The following is a 14,470-nucleotide window of genomic DNA, read 5'->3' on the forward strand; positions in this document are numbered from 1 at the left end:
ATATATAATGACCTAAGTTCTGTAAGGAAGAATATTAAAGGAACAAGCAGCACTTTGAAAGAAATACATAAAGAAGGGAAGACAAAAGTTTGAAGTTAATTGGGTGCTTAAGAGCAAACTGCAAAATAAAGGCAGCTATCTTAAATGGTGTATTTGCAGAATCAGATAACATACAATTTTAATAACGACAGAAACAAAGTTAGAAAAGTTGAAGACAACTGTAAAGCTTTAGGTGTAAGTTATTTTATTCTGGTAATAACTGTGCCAGTGTTCCAGTTTCATTTCACTACTGAAAGTATCTGTTAACTTCACTTAATCTGTCTTTTCAAACATCTCTTCAGCTTTTCTTTTTTTGAATTGGTTGCCATTTTCTAAGCTTAAAAACTTTTCAGTTATCTGATTTGTCATGAGGCTCTTCCAGTTGTTGTTACCAGAAAAGGCAGCTAGATCAGGAGCATCTTTGGCCTTGATTGCCTGAAAATGGCTTTGTAGCACAGTGGAAATCAGAGGCTTTGCTTTGACCTAGGAAAGATAAGTCTGTTTTACCATTTAAATTTTACAAATGACTTTTTATAAAGAATCCTTTTAGCCTCTGCAATTACAAGTAGATGATAAAAGCCAAGGTTTTCATGCTGATTTACAATTACTTTAGTAGTATTGGTACAATACAATATATAGTACCTCTTCAAAATATAAGATATTCCAAGGATACCACAATTATTTTCTAAAAGGTCTTGAGTTTATGGTGGAAGGTATTTAAAAATATTATGAGGTAAAAATTAGTTTCATCTTCTATATCCTTTTCAAATGTCTTTCATCAAAGCTAGGAGAAAATAAAAATTCAGATAGAAACAACCTATAAAATTTGCCTTTTCATGTTTCCTCTCATGCTTCAGTGTACTATTGTTGAAGAAACAGGAAAGAGGAATGAGGTATTTTTGAAGTTGGCATGTCTCCAGGAACTGCACTGCCGTATTTATACTGTGTTTAAAAAAAATAACTTGTTTTAAAGATTTTTTTTCCCCCTGATAAAATACTGGACGTTCAGAAAATGGACAAAAGTATTAAAAAAAAAAAAAACTTAAAATCATTAATCCATTGCCCAAAGAAACCTGTCAATACTTGGGTATTGTTTATGTCGTTCTTTTTTCTGGTTTTATCATATTGATTGTTCTGTAGAATTTTCTATTTTGCTTTTCTTCTGTGAGCAGTTTTCTGGGTCTTAAATTTTTCATGAATAACTCTTAAGTGGCTGCAAAATAATCCCTGTAGAAATGATTTAACTTCTTCAATTAAATGTTTACTTTGTTTGCAGTTTATGCCTCTTAAAAATATGATTGAGGTAATTTCATGGAAAAGAATCTTTGGTCTTCACATACATTACTAGATAAAATCTTCTATTCAGACTTGGATCATATTTTTATCAGTTCACATAGCTGTGTTGAAAAGCATTTTATCATCTTCCCTTTTTTTCTTTTTTAAAGAGAGAATTTTTTAGTATTTAATATTTATTTTTCAGTTTTTCGGTGGACACAACATCTTTATTTTATTTTTATGTGGTGCTGAGGATCGAACCCAGCGCCTTGCTCATGCCAGGCGAGCGCATTACCACTTGAGCCACATCCCCAGCCCTCCTCCTGTTCTAAAGTCTTTTAAGAAGATGTTTCTGTCCCATTGTTCCATATTTAATCCATTTTTGGACACTGAAACTGTAGATCAGGCTATAATTAGTATCATTTGTTCATAAATTCTTACGAAAAATCTGAGTATTGCTTTACATTAAAATCTTTTCCAGGGCTGGGGTTGTGGCTCAGTGGTTAGGGTGCTTGCCTAGAACGCATGAGGCATTGGGTTCGATCCCCAGCACCACATAAATAAATAAAGGTCCATTCACAACTAAAAGATTTTTTAAAAAAAGTTATTGTGTCCATCTACAACTGAAAATTTTTTTTAAAAAAACCTTTTTCAGTTTTATTGGTAAAGGTGGCATTAACATTTTCATTGTGAAATATTTTTTACATGAGCTTAAATGTTTGTTAGAATTTAACCACCATTCCCTAAGAGAGTGCTCTGTTTGGCTCCCTGAAAAATTCTACCAGTCCCCTCTAAGCCTTGCCTCTGATTTTGGGGTTGATACTTTTGTATTTGTCTAATTGCTAATGTTCTTTGAAAAGTGTCAAGGTCCTCAGTTTTCTCATCAGTTTCTTTTACCTCCCAGATGCTATTACTGAAAAGAATGAGTAGTATGGAATAAACATGTTCGTAGATGAGTGTATTTCTGATAATGGTCTGATAATATGTGTTTAATATACTTCCAACACATCAAAATGGATTCTAAGTGACCCATATGATAGACAAGATAAGGAAAGATAGGTAAAATCTAAATCTAATCTTGAAGTAAAATGATTGTTGAGCTGTGTGATTAAATGGCCCAAAATGCTTGGTACTTTTGGCATCTCGAGCACAAATTAGCAAGCACAAATTAGAGATTTCTCCAAATCCTGATTCTTTTATTACTTTTTATCTTGATGATAATGGAAAGGAAGGACAGATCTGTTTTAGCAACCCTCTTGGTGGGAGGGGTAAGAACAGGGATTGGCTCTACAGAAACAAAATACAGATTAAGGTTTTTTGCACTTAGCCTGTCCTATATAGCATAAGAGGTTTCTACCGCCAACTGCAATAATTTTAGTTCCATATGTTGGCACATTTCTTTGCTCTTTCCCTTCTTTTTAAGCAATTTATTACCTCCTACCCTTAACATTTCCCCTAGCTTGGTACTAGTCCTTTAGAATTGAATGAATAAAATATATAGCTCTGAATCCTCTCTCCATCCTCATTCCTGGATATGATAAAGATTATAGCACACTACCAACCTAAATCCAAGAATAAGAACACAAAAATCGTATCTTTTCAAGTTGCTCTAAACCCATATGGAAAAGTGGATTCGCACCTAAATTTAACAAAATTGGTGTGAAGAGTGTATAAAAATGTTAAAACATAAAAATTATTTTTCTTTTCTGGCTACAAATACAAAATTCATTTGTGTTCATTTACAACAGATTTGGCAAACTTTTTCCCTGCCAAGAATCAGATAATATATATTTTGAGCTTTGTAGACTTCATGACTGCCTAATCCTGTCATTGCAGTGCAGAAGCAGCATATGAAAAGGAATGGGTGTAGCTTTGCTGTACTGTTTTACTTACTAGGAAGATCTACTTTGATTTTGTCCCATGTTACATGTGGTGCTGAGAATTGAACCCAGTGCCTCACACATGTTAGGCAAGTGCTTAGAGCACTGAGCCACAACTCCAGCCCCATGTACCAGTATTTTTGAGAAGAAATTTTTCTATTATGAAAGTTGAAAAAGCGTAATTCAACATTTGATTAAGAGCCAAGACATCTAGCATAGATTCACTGCAGATAATGTCTCAATGACCTTGAAAAATAATTTTACTTTTATATCACTGTTTCCTCATCTGTAAAATAGAAAAATGTATTTACCTTACAGGATGTTGTGGGAATGTTTCTTTCAAAAGGTTATAAATTCTACTAATGTAAATTTTTAAAAATAACACTAATTGCAGGAAGAAAACTAGGAATTAGACACAAAGAACTTCCGTATTAGGTTACTTATAAAAATGGACTTTGAAGGAAATTGTGAATTTTTCATCATCCCCTAAGATGTTTGAAGGTAGAATGTGGGGTTTTTTTAATATTTATTTTTTAGTTATAGGTGGACACAATATCTTTGTTTTTATTTTTTTATGAGGTGCTGAGGATTGAACCTGGTGCCTCACACATGGTAGGCGAACAACTCTTACCTCTGAGCCACAACCCCAGCCCATATTGTGGTTTTGATCTAATTAGCAACAGAGTATCTAGCTTTGCTCTCTAGCTTCCTTTTTGCTTTAACTCTGACTTATCCAATTGACCAAGACCACAACCTAGGTTTTCCAGTGCCAGATTTACTGATCTCTATTATAAATACATACTTGTACACACCAACCTGAAATTAGACTGCTGTTTTCCAGTTTCTAAAATGTGAAAAGTTGAAATGCATTCTGCTGTCATATATAACTAGTTAGGAAGAAAAAGGACAGATCTGATTTTTGTTTCAGCTCTGCCAAAGAAGAATTATGCTATCTCATTTGAGGTTCTCCAATTAATAAAGTACATTATTAACAGTTGTTACTTATTAAGGATGTGTTAGTGCTATGGTTTTTTTGTACATGCTAAAGAGAAAGCTGTCTCTCAAATATAAAATATACAGTAACTTTAAAATCTCATTGTGCAGTTGGTTGTTTATAAATAACATTTTAGATCATCTTTGTCAGTTGTACTTGTCTTTTAAGACTTAACAGTACAGACTTTTTGCTAAAGTTCTGCACAAGATATAGAACTTAATAAATTTAACCAAATAACCTGTCAGCTGTAGTTAGTTGCTTTTCTTTATGACAAATGGACTCCTGGGAACCATATGAGCTGTACAAATACTTCAGTATATACATTCATACTTACTATCATCACATTATGGATATTTTATCCTTTTACACTGTATTCTATTTTTTTCTCAGTTTCCAAAGATAATATAAACTAAACAAGGCATTATTAAAAACTAGACTTGCTTAGCTTATTTCTAAGCGTCTTTATTATAAAATTTAAACACTAAAATGTCACTTTCTAAACTTAAGTGACTAAAAAGTAGAAGTACATAGTATGATGCCTCATCCTCTCCTTCCCCAAACAGGCTGGATTGTATCTATTTGATTTATACACTGTGACTTTTTCCTGCTGTTTTCTATCAACCTTAATTGTGAAAAATGGTGCCATGTTGCCCTCTTGATATTATTTTGGAGATCAGTTAGGTCTTAAAGCATCCAGATGCATACAGTTCTACACATATCTGTAGAATTAGCTCACTAAGGTCTGCTCGGCAATATTTTTAATTGACTTACATGTTCTGTGGGAAAAGAGGAATCATAAAAAGTCTTTGCAGTTGCATTCCTCTCTTCACTGGGCTCTCCCTTGGGATCTGGATGGATACTCCAGTTATTCAAAGTGTCAGCAACTCTGTTAATGGTGGTAGTATCTGATTGACAAAGAGGAAATGGCAACAACCGAATTTTATTCTCTAGGCACTCATTTTAGTGACTGAACTTTCTCTCTCATCCTGTGCTTTTGTATTTAAAAAGCAACAATATCTCTTTACTATGAATCTTATAGTTTTCCTAGACTTTCCTATTACACTAAGCATTTCATTTCACAAAACAAGATTTTATTATTGCTCCTTTATAAAACCTAATCACTATAATTTCACATAAAAAAATAAGGTGGTATAAATATCTTCTAAAATAAAACAACTTCTAAAATGCTAGCTTCCCTTCCCCCATTACTACTTTGCCCACACACACACATAAACATTTATAAAATGACCATTTTAAGTTTGAACAAGCTCAGTGCCAGATTGATAAACTAATCTGAAGAAACTGGTTGTAGTAACAAGCCCTCAAAAAGGCTATTTAAAAAAGAGATCAGTGGGCTTTAATAAACAGGTTAAATAAATCAACTGTAAAAATTAGAAGATAACAGTATTTAATGAGTATTTTACAAGTTCAATTTCTACAGAATGCTAGACATTTCTCCTTAATATCTAATATCACTGAAATGTAACTTAAGAGGAAACAACCTCTGAAAAAATAGAAAGTGTTACACCAGACCCTAAAGCAGCAATTGACTAACTCAATAGAATATGAAGTAAACTTTTATTATATTTTAAAAAAATGACAATTTGGGAAATGAGATTATATGGTATTTTGGTGTTTTCTGTTTTCCTCTACATTCCTTCCTACTGGTGCTAGTAAAGGTATGATTATTTTGGTTTTAACCCCCAAATATTATTTAAATTTTTTTCTCAGTTTACTTTGTAAAAGAAACCTGTTTAATCTGAGACCATAAAAAACCGGATTTCCTTGTAATACACGTTTCTTTAATGGGTCTAAATGTACATTGTTAAACCCACAGTTTTCTTTGTGTGCTGGTGCATGCTTGTAATCAAGAGGGTAAGGCAGGAGGATTGCAAGTTCAAGGCCAGCCGGGGCAATTTAGCAAGACTCCATCTCAAAATATAAATTAAAAAGGGATGGGGATAGGGACTGAGGTTGTGGCTCAGCGGTATTGTGCTCACCTAGCATGTTCGAGGCCCTGGGTTCTATCCTCAGCACCACATAAAAATAAATAAAATAAAGGTATTGTGTCCAACTACAAATAAAAAAATATTTAAAAAAGACAAAAAGGGATGGGGATATAGCTCAATAGTAAAGTGCCACTGGGTTCAACCCCAGTACCAAAAACAAACAAGCAAAACTTAAGAATTTCTTTTTTAACACTCTTGACAACTTTATGAGATAGCTATTAGCAAACATTTTTTCTCATAATTACTAATTATTGCTTTTATCTTCAATTTATTTAAATTTAAACATAACAGGTACATAAGTGTTTATATACTACCTATTCTTAGCATGTTTTTAAATATTAAAACTATGAAAAACACATTGATTATGTGAACCTCAATGTACCTACAACCAACTTCAACATCAATATTAAGTAATGTAAGTTCATCTAACAGCTCCCTCCTACTTTTTTCCTAGAGTATTTTAAAGCAAAACTTGGACACCATGTCACTTCATGTGCTTATTTTTAGGAATAAAACAGCCCCTCTGCTCTGAAAGGTGTTTAAATTTGAACATAACAGGTACATAAGTGTTTAAAGAGTGACTGATATCAATAATATAAACTGTGATGCTTCACTTGCTTATAAAATGAGAAGAACAAAATGAATTTGTGGTGGTGCTAAAGGAACAGATATTCGAAAAACTGAAGGAAAGGAGAAAACTAGGAGATGAAACACATAGAAATTATAATGTGGTTTTGAGGGAAAGAAGTTTTTAAAATTTTTTATTGGTGCATAATAATTATGAATAATAACAGGATTCATTATGACATTCATACATGCATATAACTTCAATTTGGTCAATTTAATTCCCCAGTACCTCTGCTTGCCCTCCTTCCCACTGATTCCCTTCCTCTACACTACTGGTCTCTTCTATTCTCATGAGATCCCTTTTCTTGGGAAGGAAATCTTTAAGGATGCTGAGAGTATAGAGAGAAAAGGAGTAAACATGCACATTGTCAGAACCCTCATCACTAAATTCATTTGCTCGAAAAAGTAAAAAAAGGAATCAGATTAGGTAGTTATTCCTAATTTAAAATTAATGACTCAGAACTGTTGGTTGTTTTTGCTTTTCTTGATAATGGTAGGGAAAAAAAACTTTAAAAAAATTTCCAAATGTGATTGTACATTAATAATACTGGCCCAGAATTAGGTTAAAAGAAGCTCACTTACATTTAAATAAAATCTTTCCTGCTTTTACATATCTATGTGTTTGTAGTATATTAGCTTAGGGGCAAAATCATTTAGTATAAACATTTTCACTGAACACAATCTTTTTAGAGACTTTATCAAGAATAATAATTAGTAAAACAAATTTGGGGAATTAAAATATAACCTTATTTTCTTACCTGGTCCAATATCCTTTCTGTCATCATCCATACCAGCTTTTTCACAAATGGTCTTTGAAACTCTCTTTTTATTTTCTGTTGGAGCTACTGGTTTCTCTTTCAGCAACAAAGGAATGCTAGAAGTTGAAGTGTTCACTGTTTGACTCTCAGTTTGATTTACTTTTGACCAAGGATCAGGGTCTAAAAAATTCATGTACACTGGAGTTTTCTCAGTTTTTTTATCTGTAGTGAAAAGATCAAAGGTTGACCTTCCACTTCTGTTTACTAAATCACCAGATGGCTTTATGTGAAATGAATCTGATTCTTCCAGCTGACCTTCACTGTACATTTTTCCTGAAACTATGCCATTTAATGACTCTGTTTTCTCTGTGTTATTTAACAACATATGCTGTGTTTTGTTCACATTTACAAAAAGGAAGAGGTCATTTTTTGTGACTTCAGTTATCTGATTCTCATCAATCTGACTCTCATTGGAAAACTGTATTTCTTTGGAAGTTTTCATATGAACATCAGTTTTGAAATCTCTGGCTTGTGAAGTATGACTATTCTCATCATTAACCTGAAGATGGGAAATGGTGATATTGTCTTCTAAATATCCCAAACAGTTCTTAAATTGATGATTTTGCATATCATTCATATTTTTCCACACAGCTCTTTCTCCGGGGATTGAGCTGAATTTCTCCAATGTAGGTGTAATATTAATACTGTTATCTGTATTCTTAAGTGCTTTCACATTATCACCGAAGGCAGCAAATGAAATGAGATGGTTAATTACTACATCACAGGGAGGAATAAGTTCAGTTTTCTCTGAAGTATCTTGACATATTTGCTGAATATTCGAAGTTTGTTTAAAAGGTAATATGCTGTATTCACTTTTTTTATTGAATAGTTGTATTTGTTTTATTTTATACTGTTTATCATCTAATATAATATGACTTGAATCCTGTGAACCATACTTCTCACACTGACCAGGAATCATTTTTATATCTGGAGATGAATCTAAATCTGTTTTGGTTTGGGCGCTATTAATAATTTCCTTCCCTGTAGCATTTTCTTGAGTCTCCAGGTGCAATCTGAATTGTTGTTCAAATGGTTTATGTTCAGAAACTTCTTTATTATTCCTATTGCAAGCTGTCTCATTTACAACATTGTTAAACGAGGCTCTGTTATTTTCAATTTCCAGATGTATATCTGTGTGATGAAGATCTAATCCTTCCATTCTTTCTAAGGGTATTTTTTTGGTTTCTGTTGATAGATCCACCACTAAAAGTGGATTATTTTGTGCTTTAAATTCTGTACATTCATTGTCTTTTTCCACGACTGCCTTGTATTTTATTTCTGCAGTAACTGATTTTCTACAGTGAGTAACATTCACAGTTTGTTTTTGACTAATTATATCTTTATCTAGGTAGAGGGCTTTGCTTAGGGAGATTTCACTTTGATTTTCATCCTGAGAGACAGTAGTATCAATTTCATTCTTGACACTTTTTTCAAAAAGCTGTAAACCTGTCATGATGAAGACACAGTTAAATTTTATTTTATATACTAATGCTTTTATAAAACATGTATCACCAGTATTTGTAAAAACATTTATCCTTATTTTATTGACCAATAATTACACAAACATAACAATGTCAATTTTACATAAATATTGAGTTCTCTTTAGTATAACAAGCATATATTTAGATGCTACCTATTCAACTTTTCCCTATTGAATTTTTATTATATAACAGCAAAAGTATTTTTTTAAAGAAAGGGGAAGTAAGCTGGGGTGCTACAACATGTTTTTTTTTTTTTTATTTATCTCTTGTCTATTGTTGTTTGGACACAACACAGTCTTATAAACAGAGAGCTGATAAAAATTAATCTATTCTGATAGGTTCCACTCTAATTTCTATTATACCTAGTCCAGTCCAGCAATTGTGCAGAAGAAACTGCCTTCTTTGAATCTAACAACTGTCACTTTTTTTATTCACTACCCTATAAATATTTTTAAATTCTGGAAGAGTTCTGAGCAAATGAATAGGATATCTACTTGACCAAGACATTAATTTTATTCCTCTGTGTTCTAACCATAGATAACAAATCTTAAGTATAGATAAAATAATCTAGAATTAAATTTAAGGTCTTGAAGGGCCTTTTTAGTCCATTCTTTCTACAACATCTCCACCAAGTGGTTGTTCACCTTCAATCAGTACCATCTTTAAACAACTATTTTCAAAATGGAAGCATTAGTAAATAATTTCAATAAAGAGGGTCATTTGAATTAAGAAAAGTACACTAGTCATTCATCAGAAAGCTATTGGTGACCCAGAGAACATTCTCAAAGAAATGAAGGCAAAATAAGAATGCAAAAATAGGTCAAGGAATAAGAAATGAGGAGAGGCAGAAATAGTACCTTTTCCCAAAACTATTGATAAATATTGACTGTTTGAAGGTTGCTTGTTTTCTTGATATATGCAAATGAAAAGACTATCCTATGTGGTCCTCAAAGCAAAGACTATAATCAATATTCCCTCAGATTCCATAGAGGGCCCTGCATGGTGCTTTAGCAGTTCCTTTGTGTGTGTGTGTGGGGGGGGGGGAAATCTCAATACACAAGTTAGAATTAACCTTAATTTTATGGTTACCTTCTGTGATGATTTCTTCTATAGGTAGGTCTTTCTTTTCCTCCTCTTCTCTATCTTCAACATCTGAATAAAAACTCTTAGTATTTTCTTCCATTATTTCTTGCCCAGAATTGTATTTCTGTATGATGGCATTTTCTGATTTTTTAGTTCTTTCACTGTTTTCATTATTTATTTCTGGAACATTCTATTATAAAATGAAAGAGAGTCCTTCAATGTAAAAAAAAAATTGTTAAAAAGTATAAAACAATTGGGCAAACTTTGTTGAGAGAAGAGGAATCTGTATTTCAACTCAACTATTCATCAATTTCTATTTGAAAACCAGACAAACTTACTTTATAGTATTTAAACAAAAAACCCTTAAACATGTTGCGTGCTAAGGAGTTCCAACCTTACCAGGAAGACACGGAGAAGTCACTGAAGGACTTTTAAGCAAGGAGTGAATAACATGATCTGATCAGAAAGACCACTCTGGCTGCAATGTAAGAATGGATTAATATCCCCAAACTTCATTAACTAAAACCAGCCACGAGAATGTTTATAACTCAGTGTGTATACCAAAATATTTCCTATGATACACTGATGTTTTCTATGCTACTTTATTTTTAGCACAAACTACTAGTCAAATTTTCATGAATCACTGATAGGTTGCACCTAGAAATCTGAGAAACAATAAAAGGGAGACAGTACCTGAGGCAGAGAGATGTATCGGAGAGTGCCATAGTAGTCTAGGTGACACCAGTATAGAGGAAGAGTGATAAATAGTCTCTTAAATCATTATAAACTAACAGCAATAAGATTTGGTCAACATTTAAATGTGAGGATTGAGAGAGAAGTTAAATTACTCAAAAAGTTTACATTGTGTAACTAAGTGATTGGGATGTCAGTCACTGAGCTACTAAAAAGCAGGAGTAGCAGATTTGATGAAAATACAAATTCAGTTTGAACCTGTTTAATTTGAAGAGTTTGTAATACAATTACAGTGGTGATGTGAAATAAATATTAGATTATGAATGTGAACTTAAGAGATAAAAATAACCTGCAACTGTAGATCTGAAAATTAACAGCAGGTGCACAGCAATTGAAGATGGGGGTATTTTGAGGGGGGAATAAAAAGGACAAAGGATAAAATGCTGATGAAGGGGCTGGGGTTGTAGCTCAGAGGTAGAGCGCTTGCCTAGCACATGTGAGGCACAGGGTTCGATCCTTAGCACCACATAAAAATAAATTTTTTTAAAATAAATAAAATAAAGGTATTGTGTCCAACTACAACCAAAAAAATTTTTTTTAAATATTGCTGATGAAGTCTTCCAAGGGAAAGACAGAAGAAGAGACTCTTACAAAGGAAATTGAGAAAAATAATATGGTAGTTACCAGAAATAGTGTGCACATCCTGGTTTTCATATATATTAGTTTTGAGATCCTAGAAGGAAACTTGTAGTGGTTATGAATAAACAAAATTTGGTATACCCATACAGTGGAGTACTATTCTACCATTAAAAGGAGTGAAGTTCTAATACAGGCTACCAAAGGATGAAGCTTGAAAACATTATGCTGATTGAAATGAGCTAGAACAAGAAGATAAATACTATATAAACACTATATGATTCTACTTACATAAAATATACAGAATAGGCAAATTAGAGTCAGAAAGTAGATGAGAGAGTACCAAAAATGGGGTGAGGGGAGCATGGGGATTTACTGTTTAATGGTTACAAAATTTCTGTTTGAAGTGATGAAAATGTTTCGGAAGTAAGACAGCAATGATGGTTGCATAACATTGCAAATGTAATTAATGCCACTGAATTTTAAGTTTAAGTGTAAGCACTTTAAAATGGCACACTTTGTATTATATATTTTACCACAACAAAAGAAACTGATAAATAAAAAGAACTACAAAATAGCACAAAAATATTATCTTATTTTTTAAAGTATCTTATATGAATATTTGTGTTTATTTCTATATGAACACATGTATAGAAAAATTCTTAGAAGGTTCATCTATCAAAACTTTGGCAATTATTTCTGGAGGTGATATTATAAATGACCTTCATTTTCATATTTTATTTTTTAGTTTGTTCTAATTAGTTACACATGACAGTAGAAGCATTTTGACACATCAGACATAAGTGGAGTATAACTTCTCATTTGTCTGGTTGAACATGATATAGAGTTACACAAGTCATGTAATCGTATGCACAAAGGGTAATAATGTCTGATTCATTCTACTATCATTCCTACAAATACATGGAATGCTTCATGAATTTGCATGCCATCCTTGTGCAAGGCCATGCAAATCTTCTCTGTAACATTCCAATTTTAGTATATGTGCTGCCGAAGGGAGCACTCATTTTCATATTCTAAAGTTTCTACATTGTCTACATTTCTTAAAATGAAAACATTACTTAAGATCTGATAAAAGAGCTATTTTCAATTTGAAAGTAAATGGATGCTGAAAGATTTATTTATGAATGCAAGTTTGTATTCATTTCTATAAACAATCAGATGGTATAAGAATTTCTTGCCAGGCTGGGGTTGTAGCTCAGTGGTAGAGCACTTGCCTTACATGCGTGAGGCACTGGGTTCAATCCTCAGCACCACATAAAAATAAAGAAAGAAAGATATTGTGTCCATCTACAACTAAAAAAATATTAAAAAAAAGAATTACTTGCCATTCACCACTCTCAACCTGTATTTATGAATATTAAAATATTATCTTAATATTAAAATATTATCTTCTACTGTCATGTATAACTAATTAGAACAAATTAAAAAATAATGATTCAGAGAAAGATAATATCTCTCTCTGGAGCCAGGAATAGTGGCACGCACCTGTAATCCCAGTTACTTGGGAGGCTAAGATAGGGGGATAGCAAATACAAGGCCAGCCTTAATAGCTTAGCGAAATCCTGTCTCAAACTAAAAATAAAAAGGGTTGGGGTCTGGCCCAGCGGCAGAGTGCTTGCCTAGCACATGCAGGGTTCTGGGTTCAGTCCTCAATGCTGCCAAAACAAATCTGCCTGCACTATTGCAGTGTTCTCCAACCTGCCACATCTTTAGTCTCATCTCATTCTAGTCTCTCCATATATATCATCATTAAAATCATCTTTCAAAACAGTAAATCTGATCACTTTACTCCTCTGCTTAAAACCTCAAAAAGGTTAGAGGTAAGAACAAACTTCTACAAATGGACTATTCAGCTCTCTTTAGTCTGCTTTCTGCCTGTCTTTAAAGATTTTGTTAGTTAGCTTTCCATCACTGACAAAACACCTGAGTAAATTAACTTAAAGGATGAAAGATTTATTTTGGCTCCTGGTCTCAGAGGTTGCAGTCCATGATTGTGTGGCCCCATCACTAGAGGCCTGTGGTAGGGCAGACTATCATGATGGGGAACACACAGCAGAACAGAATTACTCACCTCATGGCAGCTGGTAAGGAGCGATGGGAAAAGGGATGAGGATAAGAAGGAAAGAGAGAGGCAGGGGACAAGACACAGACTTCAAGGATGAACCCTAGTAGCCCATCTCCTCCCATTCTGCCCACTTTCTAAAGTCTCCACACTTCTCAACAGCACCACCAGGTGGGTATCAAGCCTTCAACACATAAGCCTTTGGAGGACATTCCAGATCCAAATTTTAACAAAGATGAACCCTATCATTCTTCAAGTTTACTTCCTAGGGATATTTTTTACATTACAGCCCCGGGGAGGGAGAGGGTAGGTATAAATCAAGACAGTCTTGCTTATTTGAGAAGAGAGATCCCAGAGATCAGAGTTAAGAGAAGCTGAGGTGGCCTCAATTTGTGAGGCAAAGTACTCAAGGTGAGGGAACTATGAAGAAAAAGAGCTGTAGAAAACTGCACAGTCTGTTGAAAAATTAAAGATACCCAAAAAAAGAATCAAATGGAAATTCTGGAGATGATATGTATAGTATCTGAAATAAAAAGTTATTAGACTTAGTAGCAGCTTAGGCATTTTAGAAAGATAAGTGGACTTCAAGACCCAATAATGAACAATACAGACTAGTGTAGAGAAAGAAAAAAGACTGAAAAAATTTTGCAGTAGAGCTTCAGTAATCTGTGGGACAACCTCAAGCAGTCTAACATGTGTACCTGAAGTTCCACAAAAGAAGAGGGGAACAGAAAGAAATAACTGAGAAACAATGACCCCGAATCTTCCAAACTTGACGAAAACTATACCTTGAATTTACAGATACAAGAAATTCAGTAAGTCTCAAATAAGACATATACAAAGATCATGCCA

At 33.4% G+C, this 14,470-nt stretch overlaps 1 protein-coding gene across 1 annotated transcript in view; it reads right to left on the minus strand.

Annotated features, from left to right (window-relative positions):
- Nucleotides 1-43: 43 nt before the first annotated feature.
- CCDC73 (coiled-coil domain containing 73) overlaps nucleotides 44-14,470 on the minus strand; it is a 141,399-nt gene continuing 126,972 nt past the window's right edge. Inside the window, exons 14-17 of the mRNA XM_081279380.1 lie at nucleotides 10,213-10,396; nucleotides 7,583-9,088; nucleotides 4,960-5,093; nucleotides 44-522 (exon numbers count right to left, since the gene is read on the minus strand). Of these exons, the coding sequence (XP_081135506.1) occupies nucleotides 313-522; nucleotides 4,960-5,093; nucleotides 7,583-9,088; nucleotides 10,213-10,396 (2,034 nt within the window). The 3' untranslated portion in view covers nucleotides 44-312. The remainder of the gene's footprint in view (nucleotides 523-4,959; nucleotides 5,094-7,582; nucleotides 9,089-10,212; nucleotides 10,397-14,470) is intronic.

This window comes from Spermophilus citellus (genome assembly GCF_964194105.1).
Source record: "Spermophilus citellus genome assembly, chromosome: 2".
NCBI lineage: Eukaryota > Metazoa > Chordata > Mammalia > Rodentia > Sciuridae > Spermophilus > Spermophilus citellus.